Here is a 24,052-nt window from a genome sequence, read left to right as displayed (position 1 = left end):
CAATTTTGAAACATTTTCCCCAGCGCACGAAACAGTCCAAATCGATGTCGATGGGCACGCCCCACAGGGGATATCACTCCAAGAAATATTTTTATATTCAAGGTATTATCTTGTAAAACGGATTTATAGAGCAATTGTACCTTTCATATTTTATTTGATTAAAAAGGCAGCTATTGCCTTCATAAAAGGTCCAAGAAACATAGCTCAATATTTGCTTGAAATTTCATTTACACTTTTTTCAGTGTATCGTTCCGTATCTGAGGCCTTGCTGATTTGTAGCTGTTGTCGTCTTCATCTCGCCAGTTTAGCTGGCCTTTCCGATTTACACTGTGGCCACACAATTATGCTCATCAACATCCGTCAGTATCTTCGGCGGTGGAAAAGTGTTAAGTAATGAGTTAATCTGCAACAAGACTCGCATGATTAAGTGCTCTGGGCCTGTTCGCACTCGGGAGGAGGTGGAGACTTCGGTTGGGGTTGGTGTTGGGGTCGAGGTGGAAGTGGATGGGAATTCCGAATCGGAATGGAGGTGGGCGAGTTAAACGGGAGGTGGTTGCCGCTCAGAGTGGGTCTTTAAATAGATTCGTTCTGACCAGGCCTCGAGTTCACTGTGGTATGCCCTCTAATTCCACTAAAATCCCATGTGGAAATGGAAATCGACAAGGATTTTAAATCCATCATCCAAGTAAAGCCAGTAATCTTGACATATAAATAAGACAGGTTAGGTGAATCAGAATTGTTCATATACATAATACCTTATAGACATTGTTTGCCACTTTCGTCCCACTGTGCGATGATAAATTATGATTGTGGCTGAGCAGAGTGAGCAGACGATTTGCTCGAATGCTGAGCCGCGCTTATTATTTATCACGCAAATTGAGTTAATGTGGCCGAGATTAAGGACTAGCTGCGATCACAGGGCACCATTGATCATTCCACCTCCAGACATCGCCTCCCGGCCTTATCAATTTGATAAATTACGATATAGATACAATGGAGCTCCGGTATCTATGTAGGTGAGTGTGGGGGTAGGTGTCCCGGCCACGAGTGAAATGTGGTCAACGGAAAAGTGTAGTAGCCCCTAACTGTGATTGACATAATTGGGCGCGCCATAAACGCAGCAGTACAGTGGGGCCCATGGTTTATGATCGCCACAGACAATGATCAATTACAATGAGCAATCTGAATCATAAATATTGTCAGTTTGACGGCAGCGAAAAGTAAAAATAAGGAAAACAACTCGATGCATTGATTTTCCTTTATGCCGAAACTCCAATTAAAATTGAGATTATGATGGAGCACTGTAGCCCCAAAGACAGGCAACAAAACAAACTTAAATAAATAAAAGAAATAACTGAAAAAGTGAACTGCATCCACGCTAAGTTGCAGTATTTTTGAAGAAGGTGAACACACAGCGAGCCATAAATTATAATTATCGACGAGATTAACTCTTTGCCGCGCCACTTAACTGCGATGACACACGCTCCCCAGACGTCTTCCAAGTGCGACAGAGGGGGCTAATCGGAGAACGAGACGGGGATACCGGAGAGGTGGATCGCTCCGAAGACGCGTCTTCTGCTGACTGGAAGAAAGCAGCCGCAGATAAGCAACAAAGACGACACTAAATCGTGTGCGATAGCAGCGAGAAGATGCGTATTTCGAGAAAGGGTAGACGCACACATTACCTGTAACTAAATACGTATATTAAATATTTTTTATGAATTGCAGGGGCTGTAAGGTTCAGAAAGCCACTAGTTTGGTTAAGTAAACACATATATATAAGACATAAAAATAATTTATTATGGTGGTATGACATACACCTGTGACTGAGATTCCAGGGATCCTCTCTTATTTAATTCATTCTTCTTCAGTTGAAGTTGCCATGTCATTACCCCTTCGAAAATACCCATCGACGATAATGCCTATCTTACATGACACATTCCCAGTATGAAAAAACAACGAGAGACGAGAGAAAAGGGTTGCAGTGACTAAAAACAAAAATAAAAGTTATATTGCAGGAAGAAACAGAACTTGTATCTCCCCGAGGAACATTCTTTATTTTTTGGCGATAACTTTGGCTGGACTGCCGGCGGCTACTTCAATTGATATTTCCAGGCAAACAAAACGCAAGAAGCTCGAAAAATTTATGACCCCCTGCGGTTTTATCGACGCCTCTGCGACAGCAGAACCCTGATTCGGATTCGGATTCGGATCGGTGCTGCGTTCATCCGACGATTGAAATGCGAGCGAAAGACACGGGAATCGAATCCGACATTGTCACACAGCCGAACAAAAACTATAATAATCATAATGGGAGAAGAAGAACATTGTTTTTTGTGTCTTTTAGCTCGAATTTGCCATGGCGATGAGACGAGTTCGAGATCTGGATTTGGCTCTGGGGAGTCTGTTTCCCAGACCAGACCCATTTCATTCAGTACGCATTTCATTCATGGCTGCGATTCGGGATGCCCTCAACCCTGTAACAGAATGTGTATCTGTATCTGCATCTGCATCTGTATATGTAGCTGTGACTCTATCTCGTTGCGTTGGTAATTTTCAATTTTTATAGGCATCTTGGGTCCCCGACGCTCTTGACCTGCAGATAAGATTCGTTCTATCCCTGCAACGCCTCACTTTACTTCTCCGTCCCCGATTTATGACACACCACAATGGCTAATGCTTAATTATGGCAAATTGCAAATCGAGGCCGTAAAAAAATTAACACGAATTTCATTTGTGTGTGCAGCCCGCCCAGTTCCGCTGCACCGTCCCCAGCTAAATATTTTAATTAGCTCCGACGGTCGTTAAACTCGGGCGGGGAAAACTGAGCGTTTTACGATCCGCCAGAAGCAACAGCCCGGCACTCAGTGAGCTGAGTTCTCGTGTCGAAAGAGTTGGCACAATAGATCGCCTCGAAACGAAAACGCACTAAAACTTAATCATGAAACCCACTCGGCTAACTGGAACATAAACAGGGATCACGGATCAAGCCTGGCAATGAAATTCGAAACACATTCTTTGGGCCACAAGGGGATTAGTCAACAAACTTTGGCAGTTTACAGCTTTCTGTAAGGTATTCTCGCCTCACGAGGACTTTCGTCCGTCGTAAAAGTCAGATATTTTCTAGGGGGTCTTAACTTATTCCAGCACTAAGATAAAAGTACATTATTACTTATTTGAGTTTAGCCTACTTAATTGATTGAGATAGCCAATTCTTTTCTTTATAGTGGGTGTCTTAGATGAGGGGCTATGAGCAATCCTTCCAAGAAAACATAGGGATCACCATCATCATTATTATCATCGCCATCATCGTTATCGTCAGTATCATCAAAATCAATGATGGTCGGTGCTTCCTGTCTGTGTTTGGGCTACTCAAGTTGATCAATCGCCCGAAACCCATAAGACCCCGATGTCTGCATCTCCGCTTTTTTATAAATTCTCAAATTATCAGTTTATGGCTGCTTTTAGTTTTATGAACCGATCACGTACTAACCATTCAGACGCGATCATTTCGCCAGCGCCTTTGCCATTGCCAACGGCACTGCTAAAATCTGTCCCTTTTTTCCGGATGGGTACAGTGGTTGATGGCTACAACGAATCTGGTTCTTATGGAGTTTCTCAAACACGAAATAAAAGCCATACGGACATATATAAACCAAGCCTTGTGATTGAAGCCCATCAAATTATGGCCAAATCTTTACAAATTACTTTGTTAGAGTGATCACTGTAATTCTATTTTCGCTCCTCTTCAAGCCTCTCAACGACCCTCTTTCTCCCAGAAGCCTGCGTGCGAATCTCCAGCCGACTGGCCGATGGGATCCCGCTTCCCATATCTATATCTGAATCCCCTTCGCCGTCCCGGAGCGGATGCCTTTGGATTTGTTGTTGGCGGAGCCGATCCGCTTCATTTTCAGCGCATTTTTATCGGCTGCACAGCTAATTAAAAGTGAAAAAGAACGAAGAAGGGGCCAAACTGCGGTTCCCGAGGGTCTTCGTGGCGCTGTTAGTTTGGCAGAAATTTAACAAATTATTTAATGATAGATGGTTCTTAAATTGACTGGCCGTCTGGATGGCTAACAATGGGTTGTTGGCGGTATTAAGTGATTAGATGAGGGGAGCGGGGATCGGGGGTTTGTTTTGGGATTAGCCACGGCTAAAGCCCGATAAACTTTCAATCGCAATTCAATGGTACTCGAAAAAATCGAAATGAAAGGCTGCTCATACTCATATGAAAAGGGCAGGCATTAAACAAACAAATGACAATTTGAACATTTCGTAATCCCCCAGTGTCGCACAATTGAAATTGTAATTAATTATGCCCATAGGCGGTGGTCGCCTGCTGTTTATTTTCTGCTACCAGAAAACAACTAAAATGGAAACCGAAAAACAACAAACATTTTTTTCGATAGAAATCTACAAAACTATTTGCCACACATTGAAAAACGTCGGGGGTTTGGGACTTTTGGATTGTTAGATTGTTGGATTGCTGGATTGTTGGGTTTTCGGAGGGACCGCCAGCAGCTTCAAAAGCGTCGCTGGCTTTTTGTTTTTGTTGCTGCTCATATTTCGATTTTAATGAATCCACTCTATGATTATCTTGATTACGAAACTGTTCCCCAAACCGAAAAAGCGCCACACAAATAAACAATTCAAATGAAATACTCCCGCCCACTCAAACAAAAAGCTGAATGCACGACTGAATGCATGAAGAGTTATCGCCATCGCCGTCTCTTTCTCCGCTATTGCCGTCTCGCCTGGTGGTCTTTTCGGCGGCGAACTACTGAAAATATTAATTAAAAGCCATAAAAGCAACAAATGTTAATAAGCAGCTATCACCGCCTGCACATCGAAGTCCAAATTCATTTCAAACGAAAATTAAAGCGAATGCAAATTCAACAAAAAGCATTTGCAAATAAATGTGCTCTAATTACGAATAATATAGGGTATTAGGGGTCGTTTATTTGGTAGTTTGTTGGTTTAATGACTTTCAAATTAAAAATAATGACGTATGCATTACACTTCTAGCTTGAAGAAAGCAATTCGATATGGGGCTATACTAAATACAGACCTTTAAAATTATTTATTTTTAATTACTACCCATTGGTATTAGAAACTCCCTAAATACGATTTATTCCTCATTACAATACGCCGATTTTACTTGTATAATTTGGTAATTAACTATAAAAACAATCGTTATTTGGTTGCATTATGCTCGCCATATCCCTATAATTTACTCAAAAGTTATTATTTTGCAAACATTTTTGTTTTTTGTCATTTGATTTATTTCACAGCCAACCGAATACAGTCGCTGATTTTTATTGTTCGAGCTAGTTAAACTTTTATTGACTTTTAATTTCATTTGTTGCATTTAGTTTATGCTAATGGGATTACCATTTTATGTGCAAGCTGCTGCATTTTCACGAATACCAGCGGACCAGCGGGATTAGATGATAGATGATGTGTTAAAGGCATGGACTTACCCTGCCAACAAGCCACCTCTAAAAGGCGTAATATTTTATTGACACTCTCGGGAAACTTTTTAATTACGATCATAAGTCATTGTGGAAATCATAGAACAGCACTCCTGCCCATAAATTTCACACTCAACTCATTTCCTGCTCATTATCATATATCCAGCAATTGTACAAACCTCAGACGCAATCTCAATGCGTTCTGGGTTGGGCTTTCAGTTTTCTGTTTTCGGGGGGGCTCAATCGTATTGGTACACTGAGCAAAACTAGATAACGATCACGATACTTTTACAGCATTGTCATAAAAAGTACTGACAACCATTTGGGAATTGAATATTCTATAGGTCTGTGATTCTCATTGCGTAAGTTATTGCGCATTTCTGTTCGACATGTGTAATTTTTTCGAGTGTATAGCATGGGAAATGGGAAGGCAGAAGCATCCACACTCGTGGCCTGTCCAAAAAACCCACTCAATAGGGGTTTGGCACTCGAGTGGGCGTTCGGCGTCTTCGGATACGTGGTGCGTGTGTATCTGTATCTTTCGGACGTATTTCGTATCTGAGTCCCCGCATCCTCCATCCTCGCTCGTGTGCTGTTTGTCCACGGGATTTGTGGATGGGCGGATCCCTGGAGATGTTGGGGAAGGTAATCATGCTGTCACAGTCGCTAATTTCAATTATCTTGAGTGTGCACGTATACGTAATTTGTTTACTTTTGAGCGCACAAATGGCCCGAGAAATGAAAAGAAGGCAGCGCATCCTTCCAATAAACTTAAACACGTACATTAAAGTGCATTTATAAGTTTCGTGAGTTTCGCCTGCCTCTCATCTTTTTCGGCTTTGGCTTGACAATCAAAATGTCATTTCATTTCGTTTGGAAGCTCGCAAATCCGCAATTGAGACGCAACTTACATGTCATTAACAAGGCTTAAACCAACCGACATGACAGACAAACAGTCAGTCAGTAGACTGTGGGAGAGAGACGGACGAGCCGGTTGGAAAGAGAGGGCGATAGGCCCAAACATGACAAAGGCAGTGTCAACATTTCAGCCTAGATAACTCAGGGTGCAGTGCAGTGTTGCCAAACTTCTTGGCCCTCTGTTTTTGGTAAGGTCATGGGTTGGCAGGCGTAATCGGGCCAGCTTAAGATGTAAATATTTTGGGTGTTGCGGGCGGAGATCAGAAATCCATGCTGGAATCCATCGGATAGTTTGCAAATGGGATTGTATTTACTTTAGTAAGGTAAAGGAAAGAATATATAGTAATACATCTATCGGATATACTTGCAGCGTTGCCCAACTTCACTCGAGTGCTAATGAAGCGTGGCAACCGGGCTCAGATATCTCGTCTTTCAAGCAGAGCAACTCGCCCTGGCTGTAAATTGGCCAATTATCAGCATTTGAAATATGGTTTACCTGCCACAAATTCTCTCTTTCCTCTACCTGGATTCTTCGCCTCTATAAAAGGTGAGCGGCAGTGGGAATCGGGATTCGAGAGTCGGGATCGGAGAATCGAGGGACTTGAGAAGGCAACAAACTCACATACGCCGTACGCACTTTGACCTTTCTTTCTCGCAGAGACAATGCACATTGTGATGCACTCTGAGAAGGGGAGGGGGGAAGGGAATCCACACCTGCCCGCTCCTAAATGCACGCACAGTTCCTTTATAGGAAAGGTACACACCTCTATTTTACACTTCTCTTCTCTGAATGTATCTGTATCTGTATTTTCTGAGCAACGGCATTAATGAACCGACTTCACACTCGGCCGAGAGACTCTACCTGGAGGAAAAGTTATTGATTATTTAACAAACGCTGGGAAATTAGGCAGCGATTTATAGAGGAAAGCCCTTTCGGATATGCACTTTGATAAATTAATACAATATCGCCTAGCTGGCCATTCAATTGATTTCGAAATTCATTAGCGCGCAGAGGCGTCTAGATATTGGGACAGTGTCCAAGAACGGGTCTCCACTTTGATTTCTATTCATCGCATTGTGAAACGGATCGTCTAGAACTGTGTCTGGCTTTATTGCAGTTTGGAAATAGATGAGCTAACAGCTGGAGAGTGAGTGGGGCACTCGAGCAGATTAGATAGGAAATGGTCGCCCCTTTGGAGGGGCTCTTTCGACGCTCTGTGCCGGCGAAGGGTTAAGCGGACACGATGGAGCTGGAGGGCAATAAAGCGCAACAAGTAGGGATTATCCGAGCTCGAAATGTTTTCGGATTCGGATGGAAACTATCGAGGCTGAGCGGCACAAAGGTTGGCAATTTGTTGGCTTGACAACGTGAAAAAGAGCTTGAATGATCGAATAAAAATGGAAAAGAGCTGGAGATAAACAAGTTGGACTTGGAATGGAGGTGGGGTTTTAAAGTCCGTTTGAATGTAGATTTTTTTGTATTAGCAATGAAGCAGATTATTCATACCATAACTTATGAGTAGCACAACTATGTGCTGTGCTGCAAAAAAATCCCCATCTAATGTACACAAATCAACTTTGTTCGTTATCCCTTTCGGAAATACTGAAGGAGTAAGGAGTCCTGGAAGTCAGATACCTATTCCACATTCACACCCACTCAATAGCAACATGATGATGCACCACCACCCGAAATGTTGCCCGACTAGACGAGAAACCTAGGGCACGTGGATGGGAACGAGTGAAGACGGAACAAAACAAACCGTCTTCGCACTGCATGCAGTAAAAGTAAACAAAGGTCCAACGCGTTCCACAGCATGCAACAAGCGGGACGAACTGGAACGCGGAACAGCGCACGAAGCGAAACACATACAAGATGGTACTCGGATACACAGACACGAAGCAGTAGCCGAAGTGGACTTCGGGTGGCGGCTCCGAGGCGAAACGAGAATTCGTTCCTCAGTCGCATTTCGATTGTCAGCCGGTTCGCATGTGCCGCGGATACAGATACAGTCCATATATCCGTATCCGTTCGATCCGTTGGGTTCCGCGCGTCGTCGTTCCGGGAAACGGACTTAGTGGCGCCGCCATGGATTCAGATTCTAGCGAATAACTAACTCGGAGGAATAGAAATACTGTGTGTGCCAAAACAAGAAGATCCGAAAGATTGCGCGTATCGAGAAATGAGTGCAAATCTATTTTAAATGGTGTGCAATTAAGGAGGCGAAACGAGAATACTTGACAAAATGCATTTGTGCGAGATGCGTGGCATGCCGCAGCGGTTGCAACCTCAGTGTTTGACCAACGAAAGCGAAATTCAAATTAAAATCAAAAGCAAAATCAAAAATAAAACTGCCAGCGAGATCAAACGCCGACACAGAAACAATCGAGATTTTCATGGGGAGCGGCTAAAAATAATGCCAGTCGATCGGAGTCGACGCGCAGTATTCCCACTGCTGCTGCTCCTCGCGGGATTAAACGGATTAACTCAAGTCGGAGCGCTCAAGGGTAAGTGTCAACAGATGCAAGACGCGCCACCTCCAGAGTTGCATTGTGGAATCTCTGTATTAGTTTGAAGGGCAATATGACAAACTATTTCCTCCCGGAGCCAGGGAAATCCTTCGCGGCCGCATATGAGTTGCCTCCTCATGTCGCTGCACTCCCCATTTATTTATTAGCGTCATTTGTTTCCATTTACGTTTTTTTGTTGGTCGACTCCGTCTTTTGGCTATTTTTGGTTGCAACACACGCGGCCCGACCGAACAACAAAGTGAAATTAAGGCACTGCGGTTTATTTATGCCTGCAACGTTCGCTAATGGATTTTAAGGCCGCTTTATAGACAACGCGACATCGACTCTGCCCATAGACCCATTATTCATGCCTCTCTCTCCCGATTCTCATTAGAGATGCACATAATGGGGCGACTTTTGGATGGGCATAGCTGGATGGTTTGGGCTTTGGCGGGGCATCGCAATCGGTATCATAATTCCAGACATCTCTCAGAAGTTATCTGCAGGTTAGGGAAGGTTAAGAAGTATCTATTAGTATGGATACTTTTAAGAACAATGCTGCTTATTACGAACACCAAAAAACAAAGGCTAACCCACTGAACCCACTTAGGGATCACATTTGGGAAAACTAAATACAACTTCCAAAGAATACACAGATCGTATTACACATCGAACACGAAAACCAAAGTGAACAAAATGCATATGTGGAAACTCAGTTGGATGAGGGTAAATCGAAACACAAAAAAACCCCTAAGGGAGGATCTCGGGAAAGATCACTCATCAAAACCAAAACCGAACTTTAGATAAATGAGTAATGAGTTCGAAAGACTAATCAACCGAGTGTAGTTTCCCGCTCCAATCTCGCAACTGATTACAGGAAAATCAAACAAAGAATCGAGTTTGTGGCTTTTGTGGTCGAGATGGCAAGTTCAATAAGAAAACTAAAGCAAAATGGTTTGAGGTTGGCGGGAGTTAAGCAACGCTTTTAAATTATACCCTTTGGCGATTTCATGGCTCTATAGCTCCGCCGATAAAACATATATCTAAATGAGCTTAAGTCGTCACACCCCTTGCAACGCTGAGAATGTTGTAATCTAATGCTTATTAAACGCTTTTTAATGCCAAACCAACGACGCTCAGTCCACTGATATCGTCCATGGACACACGCAACTCGGATTCGGATTGGGATTGGGATTTTTGAATTCGGATTTCAGTAAACACTTGAACACGCAACCTGAGGCTGTGTGTTGCAGCACCAAGTATCAGTATCTCAGTGTCCCCATCCCGAAAAGCCCGATGTGACGTGGCAAGTGTTGCACGCGACGTCGCCCGTTTGATATAATAAATTGTATAAAATTATCTGCACCGGCACACGACAGGATTTTGTTCCTCACTTCTGGTGGTGTGTGACCAGCGAGATCCAGTTAGCAGCCCAGCTTTTGGGTGGTGGGTCAATCGCAGTCGGCTTGAGAATCTGCCGGGGTCATAAAAATGATCGCCCTCAACACAAAGTTGCAGGGTTGACAGCCTTGGCAACCTTCTAATGCCACTCTGGGGAGCGTTTTTCCAGCTAACTGGACTGACTGCACTTCTCTTTCCCTTTCTGTTTTTTTTCTTTTTTTGACTCCGGGGGTGGCAGTCTATCCTTTCCTTTGTCTTGGCCGTTTATGTTGGCATTTTTTTGTGTTTTTTTTGGGTGCCTGGAAAAGCCTTTCGGCTTTTGTGCAATTTTCTCATGTGCATTATGCGAAAATTGGGCTAAGTAGCGGTCTCTGGCTTAGTTTTCCTACTTTCCCGGGCGAAGAAATGGAGTCAAGTGCTGTGGCAGCTCCGTAGCATGTTATTTGTTCAATCACATGATTGCCCTACCAATCGCCCGGCACTCAACGAGATCTCCCATTTGCTCCCAGCTGCAGGCTAGATAATGAGGGGTCTTATGGGATAGTCCATCCATGCCATAGCTTGCACCGATACGTTGGCACACAGTTTGGGGCAGGAATGTGATTGAAAGTCGGGCCAATGTGGGTGGAGGTGTTGCAAGTCGGCTGGCGAAAGGTCTTGCGGATAGCGACGTACTTCTAGGAATATTCGAAAATTCCGACTGGCTCAGGAGTGATAGGTTTTCAGTAATATGTAGTTTTACTTCTAATAATAAAATCAATTTGGATCGAATTCCTTAGAAAACACATAGCCACTCCTTGGGGAAAAGCATTTACTTCTAATTGCAACCAACCGTGGCTTCAGTACGCCTTTCCTAAGAGCATTCGATCTCCAGTCGACTATTTGCCAGCCAAACAATAATTAATTATTTAAAACAACAGGCTTACGACGACGGCCAGAACCCAGAACGCAGAGCCCAGAGACATCGGTCTGGAACTCTGGAAGTCTGAAAGGCGACTTGGACATGGTCAGCTGGGTAGTCGGAGCCAAGTTTTGCCTACGCAAAGATTTTTGTTATTTCTTGCTTCCTGGAGATCTGGAGACCCAGGCTGACAGCCAGTCCAGTCCAGCGAACAGTGTGTATATGTGGGTATATCTGGGTGCTGGCCGTACTTGATATAGCCGTGGGTTTTATGTACATTTTGTTGCGGTAGCTCGGCTGCGATATTAAAAATAAAGGAAAATTAAGCCTGGCAGCCGCGTAAAATGCAAACTTGCATCCGAAATGTTGCAGTTATGCCAGTTGGCGTTTAAAGCCGTTGCTGTTGGCCACATTTTTGCATGCAATGCAATGCAGTGCCTGGAAAATGGTTATTCGTTTTTCGAGAAGGCGTTACTGCTGGATTTTCCGAAAAGTTTTTTCAGCCCGTTTATATTCGTTCGTGGTGCTTAGCTCGGAGCAAATCTGAGTCGAGCTTGGTGAGAAAAAGGTTCGCAAATTGCATTGGAAATGCTTTGTGCAAAGGAGTTTTTTTATGGAGAAAGGAGCTCGGGGAGGGCTGTAACTGGAGGAGGATATGCAATTCTGGTGGGGTCAATCAACATGGAAATTTGATTCACAAGTTATGGGAAAAGCAGTGCGGGAAACCAACTGGAGAGAGGCATATCTCTGGGAGATTCATTGAAATCTTAGCTTCAGAACTATCCTTAATAATAAATTCATGCTAACGCCAAAAGCCAACCATTATTATCTTTTGCCTGCAGGAAAAACCGTTTACAGCTAGGCGAAATGAGTTAACTGGGTGGATCAACAAGTTTCGCTCGGCTAATACGTATTTAATTACACAAATCTGAAATTTCCTGCTGCCCCGAAAAGAGGTTTGTCTTTGTCTTTGTCATTTATCCTTAAGCAAGTCGTCGTCGCCAGAGATTTGCATATTTGCACTTGATGATGTTGCTGCTGCTGCTGCAAGTCGCAAGTTGCAAGTTGCTGCTGTGGCAGACATGGCCGCCAGCAATCGCCATTTGGGGTTCGGTTGGAGTTCGGGCTGGGGCTTAAGTTTCAGCTGCCTACGCGCGGCGAGGAAATTATGAAAAATTTTCAAAGAATCGCCTTGAGTCATCGTTTGCAGTCAGTTGCCACAACGTTGGCGTTTGGGTTTTTCTCTCTCTATTTTTGCCTCTTTCTGAGTGGGTTTGAAAAGTTTTTATAATTTGTTAACAAGCCCAAGGAGATCGGCGCCGTGGAGTCCGCAATGCCGGCAATTATGACAAGTTGACAAACGGCTTAATCTCAATCGGCGACTTGCTGTGCGATCCTCGAATCACCTAAGATGCGCGGCATTTAAATCAATGAGGCCGGGACTCTCGATTCGATTCGATTCACTGCGACTGGACTCGACTCGATTGAACATCGCTGGACGTTTATCGCATTGCGAATATCTAATATCTGGCGGTTACTACGACGGCGACTGCGACTCCGACTCCAATGGGAACTCCAAGTCCAAGAGCCGTGTCTAAAGTCTTGCCAGCGAGTGCGACACATGCAAATTGGCCAATGTTGCTAAACAAGTTTCGCGGTTGTTGCATTTGCGGCTTGTACTCACCTGCGTACGACGACAACGGCTACAGCAACAACAGCAAGAGCAAGTTGCAACAACAGCAGCGGCCACGACAACAAACATGCAAAAATTGGATTGCCGACTCTGCGTGCAAATAAGGCAACAACAAGGTGAAGTTAAAGCCAAAGCAAGTTGGCTATAAAAAGGCGCTGCCGTTGCAGACAATCAGCCATAAATCTAAATGACTGTCAACCCAGGCGAAACCTACAATGGAGCCTTGTTCTTGCAGCAGCAACATGTTGCCAGTCCCCCACCTCACCACTTACTCACTCCCAACTCACGCTCATTTGCTGCCATCGGCGGCCGCTGATAAGACACTAAAATATGCTAAAAAGCTAAAATAAACTTGATATTGATATTGCGGTGGCATTGCCAGTGCCATAAAGCAGAAAGCATTTAGTTAGGGATCATGCACCAGATGGAATTCATACTACCTGGAAAAGGGGGTCCTACTATTGGCCATGTCTTTGGTGTCTATTATGCGGCAATAGACGGAGACACCATATTGCACCAACTAATTGAAATGGTCAGCTAAATGTGTAGATAGCTCTCTTAGTAAGTGCTAAGATATTATTTTAACATTTTATTGTTATTATGTAGCGGTTCTAATTGCTTTTGGTTAGATAACAACATGATCTTAATACTTTCCTGTTTTGAATTTTGAATTTATTTAAATACAACATATGGGGCACTCAAGATTACTACGTTTAAAATATTCAACATCTTCATTTCTCTGCACCACTACTCGTAAACCTCTCAAACAAATCACGCATAAATTTCCCATGAATTTTCTCGGGTAACCAGAGCCTGGTCACCAGAGTTAAGCACTTTTAATTCAGGTATCGCCGCATCGGATTGTGTTTTATAATTCCTTTTTTTGTTCTCCGCAGCCAACTGAAAAATAAACCCAGAGTGGGCCGAGTAACCTGCCCACGTCCGTCTGGAGATTTGGTAGCTTTTGCCATTCAACGAGTTTGTCATAAAATTAATTTGGTTTTTAGTTGGTTACTTGATGATGAGGACGGTCCACCGGGCAGTCAACCTGCTCTGCGGCGCAAGATTTTACTGGTTTTCCCTCCGCACTCCGTGGCTTTGGTTTTCCTTTATTTTGTGCTTTTTCACCGACTTAATTTATTGCACTTTTGCGACGACGGCAAATGGGGAAATGCGATATGCCAATCACCCAGTGCGGCGACACTTTCCCAACTCCTCGCTTCTTCTGAGGGGCATGCATTTAAGATAAGGCCTCACTTGTCGCCTCTCGGCATTCCGACTTCAACTGGCCGATTCCGTTCCGATTCGCCTTTGTTTTTATTTTAGCAGTATTCACATTTGAAGACTCTCGAAAGACAGACAGTCGTCTGGGGCTCTGGGATCGTTTCGAGTTACAGAACTCTCCGACATTTGTTGGTGGTATTGTTTACGCTTTGGTAAATGCCAGAGAACTGGCAAACATTGCAATCAGAATTTGGAACTGGGTTAGACGGCGGGTGTGTTCGTCTCCGGGGGAGCAAATATTTGGCTAGCTGACGCACCTTGTGGGAAATGGGTTTTGAATTTCTGGGAAGGCAGCCTTGGTGCAGTTCTGCGTACAATTATTAACCCCTGAGGGGAGCCGAGGAATCCGGCTTTTGAAAATAATTAAAAGTGCAGCGGCAATTAATCAAGCGAGCGAAGGGAGGCCAAGGGATCTGGGAATTTGCATAGCACAGATCGCTGATCGGCGATCTTAAAGTGATCGCCCGACAGCTGAGTGATCTTTCTTTATCTGAGATTGATGCACATCGCGTGCAGGGCCAGCCATCCAGCCATCCAGACATCCAGCCATCCAGCAGATCCACGGAGACTATATCTCGATCTCTGGGCAGCCGAAGCATGATCATTAATAAACCGCTGTGAGCTGTCAATAGGCATCAGCGTCCAGCGATCCGCGATCTGCAATCTGGAATTCGGGATCCGCGATCTCTGGGGGGAGTGTGGGGAAAACTGGCTGAAATCAACACGAGGATCAGCCGGACTGACAGTGTTTGGCACTCGGATTGGCTGTGATTCGGTTCCTGTGACAATTGCCAATTGCTGCTGGCCGGGTGATAACTTTATTTGATCGATCTCAACGGAAATCGTTGCGGGAGCCCCGTCGGTTCATAAACATCATTGCATTGCACCGCATTTTGTAAACATTCTCAGGCCGGGGCTAAAAGTCATAATAATTGCCCGACAGCAGACATCCAAACACGTCGTTGTCTTATAAACAAAAATTCAATAATGCATAACAAAAAAGGAGGAAGGACTGGGGTACATGGGAACGAAGGAGCCTTTGGGCTGCCTTCGGGACTCTGCAACATAAAATAATGATGATGAAAACGTTGCACATGCCGGGCTGCCGGGATGAGTCGGCTGACAATGATGAGGCATGATGACAGACCAACAAATCGAAGGTTTCGCAGGCTGCATGCTGCAGGCCAAAGTTGCCACTGTTGTATGTTGTTGGTGGTGGTGATGTTGCTCCTCCTGCTGCTGCTGCCGCTGCTCCTTGTCGGTTTCACAATCGACAGCAATCGTCATCGTTACCACAACACAACACAGTGGAGCACATTGTAAAACATCCGCACAAAAGGGCTTAGGTCCATGGGCAGCAGCAGTTGCAACTTAGTGGGGGTAAAAAACGATGCCCCTTTCAATGATGGGAGAATTTGCGTTTGCGGAATGTGTGACAATCTTGTTTATGCGTGGCGGGAAATCGAGAATACGTCATAATCCTAAAGTCATAATAGGGCGGCCAAAATGTAGAATCAATTTAGCACGTTTTTGGTAACTCACATGCAGTTAGCATCAATTGATTCATAATTTCCTCTCTATATATATGTATATTCTCCCATATCGTCAGCGAATCCTACTCATCCGCTTATTTATCTCTATGCCATTCGTTTTTATTAGCAAATCCTTTATCAGCCAGCGCATAACGCATAAACCCCATTGCAATATGTATCTCCCTGATCCCCTCGAACCCCCATCAATTTTCTGTCTGTCTGCCCCACACGCACAGTAAAAACGACAGAGAAAACACGAAAAAAGCGAAAATCTGCCGTCGGGCAGAAATTAATTTTTCATAATTTTTTTGCGCCCTTTCTGCTGTTGTTGTTATCGCAACTTGTTCGCCAGCCCCGCTGACCCCTCCCAACTCCACGCCACTGACTTTGGCCATGTTTTGTAAAAATATCTGCCGTCGGTTCGGGTCAAGGTTGAGTGAGTAAAGGGGGCACGCACGGCTTTTCGTGTTATTATTAAAGTTGATTGTCAAATGCGGCCCTTAAGTGATTTTTATAGGGCTTTAATTGGGCGAGGACCTCGGCGGCTGGCCCTTTTTGAAGCTGCCCCAAAGGGACGTCGACTGGGAAAAGGCATGCGGCTTAATTACTCACAGTAGCCAGAGGCCAGGAAAATATCTTTTCTTTTTGCCCCATTCTTCACGTATCTGCAAGGGGGAATGACAGTCGGGAGTATCTCATTCAAGGTGCAAACTTGCGCGCGACATTCTGTGTTGCTGCTGTCGATGTGGCTGCTGCAGTTGTTGCTGTTGGCCGACTGTTTACAGCATGACGTGACAACATGCAATGCAAATCGTGTGACACGATGCCCCAAAGGGTTAATGTATAAATTACATTTTTGCACTCACAAGGCCGGACATATCTCTATTAGCCGTGCAGATACAGCTCCGATTCGGATACAGATGCAGCTACAAGGTGGGTCAAGACCCACGGAATGCGTAGGGGAAGCAATAACAGAAGTTGCCTTAACCTGGCTTAGCGAATTTTCACGCTCTCCCACACACAAGGAACGCACACACGAAAAGGAGGACTTGGAAAAGCAATAAGTAAGGGAAAACAAAGACCAGACATAAAAGTTGTATAATTTCGCATTGGCAGGTCTAATCCCACCAGGTAGAGAAACCCACACACAAAACGCACACCTAAGTCCCCCCACGAAAAGTATTTATGATTATATATTTCTGGCTGTTCCTTCGTCTTGGCCAAAACCAGCTGCTTTTGATGTTGTTTCTTCTGTTGAGCAAATTAAATTTTGTTGGCCAAAAGTTTTGGCAATAAAATTTAACAATTCCCCGTCTACAATTTGTACGATTATCTCCGCCGCTTTTGGAGTGCTGCGGCAACAATTTCCATCTACAATTTCGTTTAATGCGAGACCAAGAAGTTGCCTAATTGTGGCGGGAAAATCTATTTCACTGTCCGCTCGCCTGGAAAATGTCCGCAAAGCAAGGTCAAAGGCAATTCGAGCCGCTCAAGGAGTGGAAATCTGTGGGCTCTGCTGCGTAGGTAGAGAATTCCAATGGTGCAGCGGCATCGTCGTCTCACAGCTCGAAGAAAAGAAAACCCAGCCGAGCCAAGTCAAACAATGGTGGAAAAACAAGGAACGCATTCCCCGCATGAGCAAGTCATAAATTTTCCCCGAAAAAATAGAGGAAAACAATAAAAACGAACCCAACAAAAGGAGAACACGAATCAAAGCAGCATTGAAAAGCAAATAGTCCCAGAAAAGAGGCTGAAAAGGTTCTCCACGGCGACAGAATCCGAACTCGAATCCCAATCCGCAGAGTAGGTAGGCGACCCATCCAGTCGATGGATAGATAACTGCACTCGTGGGCTGGCCAAGTATCTAAAGTATCTTAAGTAGGTTTCGCCTTAGGTAGTGAAGCCATGGATGCAGGTGTCATTTGGCCCAGGGCACAGTGTTCACTCGAAGATTGGCTGGAAAGGCGAAGGGAAAACCATATGCCGAGGAAATTGGAAAGGAAACTGTTTTAGGATAAGATATTTGAGGAACTCCTGCTGACAGAGTCCTAAGATCTTTTGTGCAGATGGAATACTATGCTTTGTAAAGGCAGCTCAGAAACCTGTCTTGATAAAAACTAGGCATGCTAGCTGTATTATACGAGCTCCCATCTTAGCCAGCCTTACTGATCAACACATACTTCCTCTCTCTGGGTTTTCATGAAAATGTGCCGTTCAGACGGACCGCTGCTGATACATAAACTCTGTATGCAGGCACTTAAGTGATCGCTAAACGAACGCATTCGGCCAGCCCCAAATCGCATTATTCGCATGCTCTCTAAGAGATACTTCCTCCTCGAGATTCCGAGCATGAAACGCTAAACTGCAAACTCCAGACCGCAGACTCCACTTAGACAAAGCGATCATTCAAATTTCAGTCTTTAGTCAAATTACAGACTCTTTGGGGTTCGTTCCTGGGGTCTCGTATCCGTATCTGTGCAATTTCTAGCTACAAATTTGGCGCCCACACAGATACACACTCAAATAGCCGAAAATGGCAGCTAATTGGAAGTAAATCGAGTTAAACTTTCTTTCGCTAAGCCGAAAAACCAAAACGCCGCGAATTGCACGCATGAAGCCCGGGGCATTTTGAGATACATGGTATCTTGTGTTGTGTATCTCATAGTTGCATAGCTAATTAGCCAACTTCGGCTCCGCAGTGGCCGTTGCTCAAGTCGGTCTTTGATCATTGATCAGCGTCGGAGTGCCAAGGCTAACGAACCAAATGTATCTCGTGGAACGTTCTCACATTAGTCACGCGTTTAACATATTTTCGTTTCGTTTCGAGGTCCGTTTTAAATTTAATATATTTCGTACCTGCGGAAAAGGAAAGGAGGGTATGTTCGGGGGGTCAATGTATGCAAATATTTTAAGCTGCAAATCCAGCGTGCGTAACCGGGAAGAGACAACAAAACTATACACTGCGCGAAAGCTTTACGCAGAAATTTAGTCAACTTATCCATAGTCAGTCCATAGATAAGTCAACTTATCTTATAGTCCATCTTATATCGTCTAGTCTCTGTATAATCATTCTATATCTGCTCTAGATCCCCTAGATGTTGGCAAAAGTAGACTATTTTCCTCAGTGCTGAGATGGAGATCCAGAGCCAGACCCGTACCCATCTGCATATGCTAAACACAGGGTCCGGCATTGTTTCTTCCTTCTCCTCGGCGCAACTCCTCGCCCATCGCGAGCACTTTTCTTGTATCTGATTTGCGACAGTCAAGTCAAGTCGCGCTATCTGCTGCCTTGGCTCCTTTGGGCCCCCCCTTGCCGCACCTCGGTGCGGCTGAATATGGTATATAAGCTTTGGTAAAATGCTAGCGAATTAGGAACGCGGAATGCGATCGATACGTGCAACAGGGAGCAGGCAGCAACATGTTGCACATGCCGCAATGTTGCTGCCGCTGCTGTGCTGCTTCGTTTACCTGTGGTGGTCAAGAGCAACAGCGACTCAGCCCGATTCGTTTCCCATATTGCTAATGCGCGGAGCTCGGGCCGCAAAGTCGTGCTCTTGGCCACTTGGCCACTTGGGCAGCTGGACTCCTTGGACTGCGCGGCCATGCCAAATGGAGTCTCCCAATGGCAATTAAGGAGCCCAAAACGTTCTGTGTTCTGCTGCCTGTCCGAGCCATGTCTCTTATTGTTGCTGCTGCCGCTGCTGCTGATGTTGCAACTCGCAATTCTTAACGGTAATTATGTTGTTCGTTTTGGCAGGCCGCATTTTGCGTAGCCCTCTGAAATGGATTGAAATTCCCCAGTGGAGTGGAGTGGAGTCGCGGTTCTTGTGTTAAATTGGATTAATTTGACAGTAAAATGCAAATGAGCCAAATGCCCAATGCCAAATGCGAAATTAAACTTTTAGGCTGCCACTCGCGAGAGGAGTACCAGAACTTTGGACATGTTGCTGGCAACAAATTATCATGCTCCTCGCGAATCCATTTCTCCTGCTGCCTTTTAAAATAATCAACATGTTTTTGGGGCCGCAACTGCAGCAGCAGCAGGGGCAGCGGCAGAGGCAGAAGAGGAGGCACATGTTGCTGCCGTGCAACAAGCAACAAGCAAAGTGCAGCAATAATTTTAAATTGAATTTTTTGCTTTTCCCTCTGCTGCCGCCGAAGTAAAGCAAAAGCAAACAAATCTGCCCGAAAGAGCAGACAAGTTTTCTCGGTTTCTTGGCGGTTTTCATCCTGCCCCCCAGTTGCCGGGGGGGCAAGTCTTGGAGTTACTGCTGCCCTTTGGCAACATGCATCACCGAAGTCGACGTCGTTTTTCATATTTCTGCGCTCACATGAGTCGCCAGTTTGCTGCTCTTTTTTGCAATTTTTAATTCATTTTCCTTTCGGTTTTTTGCTTTGCTTAGCCGGAGATTGCTTAATCGATTTGCTATGACTCGGGCGCCAGCAGCAACTGATAAATTGTTTTGCCATGTGTTTATTAATTATAGCGAAAATGGAATGTCAGATCTTGGGGAGGGGCGGGCTCTAAGAACTCTATCAGTGGAGGCTCCTCCAGGTGGTCCATGTTGCAAACATGCTGCCAACCCGGGAACCCGCCAACGAGCCAAACATTCGTCTCTGTGCAGCTCATTTTGGTCATTTACAAATGGAAATTGCATTGATTTGATGTTGCAGCAGCAGCGGGTTGTATCTCTGTCCATGCCTGCCTCCCATCGCCAATGATCCGTAGGCCATCCAGTACCCAGTACCTAGTATCCAGAATCCACTTTGATGATATATTGCCGCCCAGGTAACATTCTTCCCCTTCGATTGGCCATATTTGATGCCCGGCTACAAGTTACAAGTTACATGACGTTGTCGTTGTCTCCGTGCCTCATGTTGCCGTTGTCTCCGCTGATGTTGCTGCTTTGTGCTTAGAGTTGCTGCTGCTGCAAGTCGCAGAGTTTTTGTTTGCATTTATTAGCATTTTGCCCTTTGCTGCCGCTGTCGCCTGTCAGTTGTTGTTGCTGCTCCCGTGTGTGGCAACATTTTCAATTCAATTATATTTCATGTTCATGTTGCATCGATTTACATTATAATTTGTGTCTATGGCGGAAGTCAATTGTGAGGCGGAAAAAACTGCAACACAAACTGGCAATCAGAGACTTAAGCTGCAGTGGCAAGCCGTTTAGATATGGGGATATATACTGCTTATTCCGTTCCGAAATCATCCGCGCTTCTTAGGCCTCATGAGAGCCCACATCTTAATCAAGTTCCCATTCTCGGAAGATTTTTCCAGCCCACCACAATCTCACTCATTAGACTCAATAGTTTTCTGTAACAAATCGGCTCATAATTCCATGATTAGTCAGGCCAGAGCCTAGAGTTATCCCCGCATATGCATTTCCCAGCCAATCTTAAGTGTCGCTTTTCATTGAGCGCATCGAATTTCCCGCGCGATGACAGCTGCTCCGAATATTAAACAAAAATAGACCTAAAATGCTGGAAATATTTCAGCAAGTCAAATAAATATTTCATCTGTTTATTTAAGAAGAAAACTTTCTCTGACACCTTTGACTTCGGCATAAGGCCAGTCAATCACCCAATGCGCCCATAAATCAATCAATTAGAGCGCTTTTCTTTGGGAAAAGCCATGTTAAAGCGCGTTAAAGTTTCGGCCGTCCAGCGCCGCACTCTTAATGTTTATCATAATAAGCTGAGTAAACAGTTGCTCCCAAGACTAATGAGGGGCCGAGTGGGAAAATGGGGGCGGTAGACCTTCATGATCTAATGTTATGACAGCTCATCAAGTGTCAGCGCAGAACGCTGCCAGCGCCAAAGGAGCAGCAGCAGCAGCAGCAGAGGATGGTCTCTAATGACATTTACTTTTAACGCTTATTAAATGTTGTGTGTGCCAGTGCCAATGAAGCTTAAATCAGTTTGTCCGGGGCAGGGGCAACGGCCCTCGGCTGGACGTTAGATGAGGATAATAAGGGTTCGTTTTAATGGCTTTTTGCGCCCCGAAATTAGCTCAAGGGTTGCAGAGTATTCTAGTCCCCGGGAGGAGAAATGTTTGCGAATTTTCTCGTTTTAGTTGCCACTTTCTGGGGCTTAGTTGATGTATTTTTAAAATGTAGTCTTAAATTGGGGAAATACCTTCTTGAATGGAATGGAAGCAGCGCTTCGTTCCGCCTCAACCACGCATCTGCCCGCGACGCATCTCATTTCATTTAAAAAGTATCTTTGCAGCTTCCCCCTCTTCCGAACCAATTTGTATCTCTTTCGCTCGCGCTTTAATAACAGCAATTTGTATCATCATCAAGTCTGTTTTCACGACTCCAATAATAACGCTTAGAATCTGTTCATTTTCTTGGTCCCTGGTTGTTTTCTCTTTCGATGCGATTTCATGGCTCTTGATTAACGTTGTTTCGGCTTCGTTTTGTGTCGCTTAAGCTGCTGGTACTTCAGTTTTCGGACAATGGACCAGTGCCAAAAAGCCTATTAGCTTTTTGATTTCCTCTTTCTCGGGGCATGGGCCTCCGATTCGGCGGAGGAGGTTCAGTGAACGCTCTTGTCGCTCTGCTCCGTACGCCTTTTAATTATGCGCTTTTGGCAATTAAACGACATCGGCCCCGCCCACCGCCCCCTTCCACTGGCTCCCTCGGAATGGCTGTCTCCAAATATGGCTAGTGTCATAATTCTTGTCAAAAGCCAACCCCCAAGCGACTGAAGTCCGCAGACGACGACAGAAAAAGCGACGAGGGGCAAAAAAACTGCATAAACATTGCTGATTGAAATCAACTTTGGCATGAAATCAATCATCGCAAGAGACGGCAACCCTTCTTTCTTCTCCTGCTATATATATATATTCCCATTTTTTGGTTCAAGTCTCGCCGTTGTCCTGCCATCCGCTTATCCGACTTGGAAATCTCGCCCAGGGCCGATGAGGCTGTTTATTTTTTCGCTTTTTATTTCATCGCTAAGTGAATACCCTAACCAAAGGGTATTCATTAACAATATGATCTCCTAGGAGTGGAACAACATTAAAAGATATAGAAGTTGTTAATTCAATTAAATTGTTATGGATCATTGTCCAAAAGCTGAAAGTGTTTTTCTAAACAAAAGCACGTATGTTTACATCTATTGAACAGAGCATTAACTTATTGGTTCTGCAAGTATGTGAAATCGAGGCCTTTTGTTCAGAAAGTACCACGAAATCGTTGGGCTGGAAATCACAATACACCATCCATTAGAAATTTCACTGGAATACCATTCTAAGGGTATTTCCTCTTCGACCTCGTGTCTTAATCATCCCTCCATCTCGCCCCTTGGTCAGTGTTGAGTTTCGCGCTTCGAGTGGCCCTGAATTGTGGATTCCCGATTCCTTCGTCTGGCCGCAGGACATGCAACATGTGACATTGAGAGCCCCAGTCCGCTTTGTTAGTGGCCACTCCAGTCGGCGGAGAGTCGGAAGGTCGGAACCCTCGCCCCAGATCGCTGGCTTATTTATGATCATAGTCGGACGGATGCGAGTATTCGCTGCCGTTTTTCAGCTCATTTATTCATATTTACATTTAACATGCGTTTTTCTCTAACGAAGTCGGCGTAAATCGATATTCAATAAACGACATCTGTGAGCATTTTTTCCGACTGCCTTGCCTTTTGCTGGTTTTTGTGCTGCCCCAAGTCGACCCGACCCTCACTCTTACCCTGCTCGATAATGATCTCTTTGTTGGACTGGAAGCAGGAGGACTGAGAGGCAGGCAGCTGGCGGTACGGATCCGGGGGTTATAACATAGATGCATATCTGTCAGGGATGTCAAAACGACAAAACATAATTTATGCTGCACATGCGACAGTCCGTCCCATAAACGAGGTTTATGTGCAATTGTTTTATGGCTCTGGTTTGAGACTGGTTTTCGGATTCGGGAGCTTCTGTTTCTGTTTGCCTCTCTGCGGCTCAAGATTTCCACGAAATCAACAGGGCTACATTTCCAACATTTTCCATGCACCTCATGATTCACTAATAAATTTCCCTTCCTTCTTCTCTTTCTAGGTAAGCAAAAACAAACTCATAACGATCTGCTGGAGAGATCTATCTGACTGGCCACCGATAGATGGGAATTCCAATATCAAATGTGGAGCATTTCGGTTTTGGAAACTGTGTCGCAGCCATAAATCAGACAAGCCATTGACACATTTCCTAGAGCTTTCGGGTTGTATTTTTAACAGTTCCAACATCTATCAAAAATAATTAATAGAAAACTTGTCGAAATGTCAATGGGCATGACAAATGTAATTAATTTGAAGCCACGAGAAAAATTGGACAAATTATGAACTTTGGTGCTTTTACATCACCCAAATG

General features: G+C 44.6%; 1 protein-coding gene across 1 annotated transcript in view; it reads left to right on the top strand.

Moving 5' to 3' along the window:
* The first annotated feature begins 8,632 nt into the window (after window positions 1–8,632).
* LOC6617377 (roundabout homolog 2) overlaps window positions 8,633–24,052 on the top strand; it is a 39,681-nt gene continuing 24,261 nt past the window's right edge. Inside the window, exon 1 of the mRNA XM_002041666.2 lies at window positions 8,633–8,894. Within this exon, the coding sequence (XP_002041702.2) occupies window positions 8,633–8,894 (262 nt within the window). The remainder of the gene's footprint in view (window positions 8,895–24,052) is intronic.

The sequence above is a fragment of the Drosophila sechellia genome, chromosome 2L, assembly GCF_004382195.2.
Source record: "Drosophila sechellia strain sech25 chromosome 2L, ASM438219v1, whole genome shotgun sequence".
NCBI lineage: Eukaryota > Metazoa > Arthropoda > Insecta > Diptera > Drosophilidae > Drosophila > Drosophila sechellia.
The sequence above is the reverse complement of the archived record's forward strand: the minus strand, read 5'-3'. Positions and strand labels throughout refer to the sequence as shown.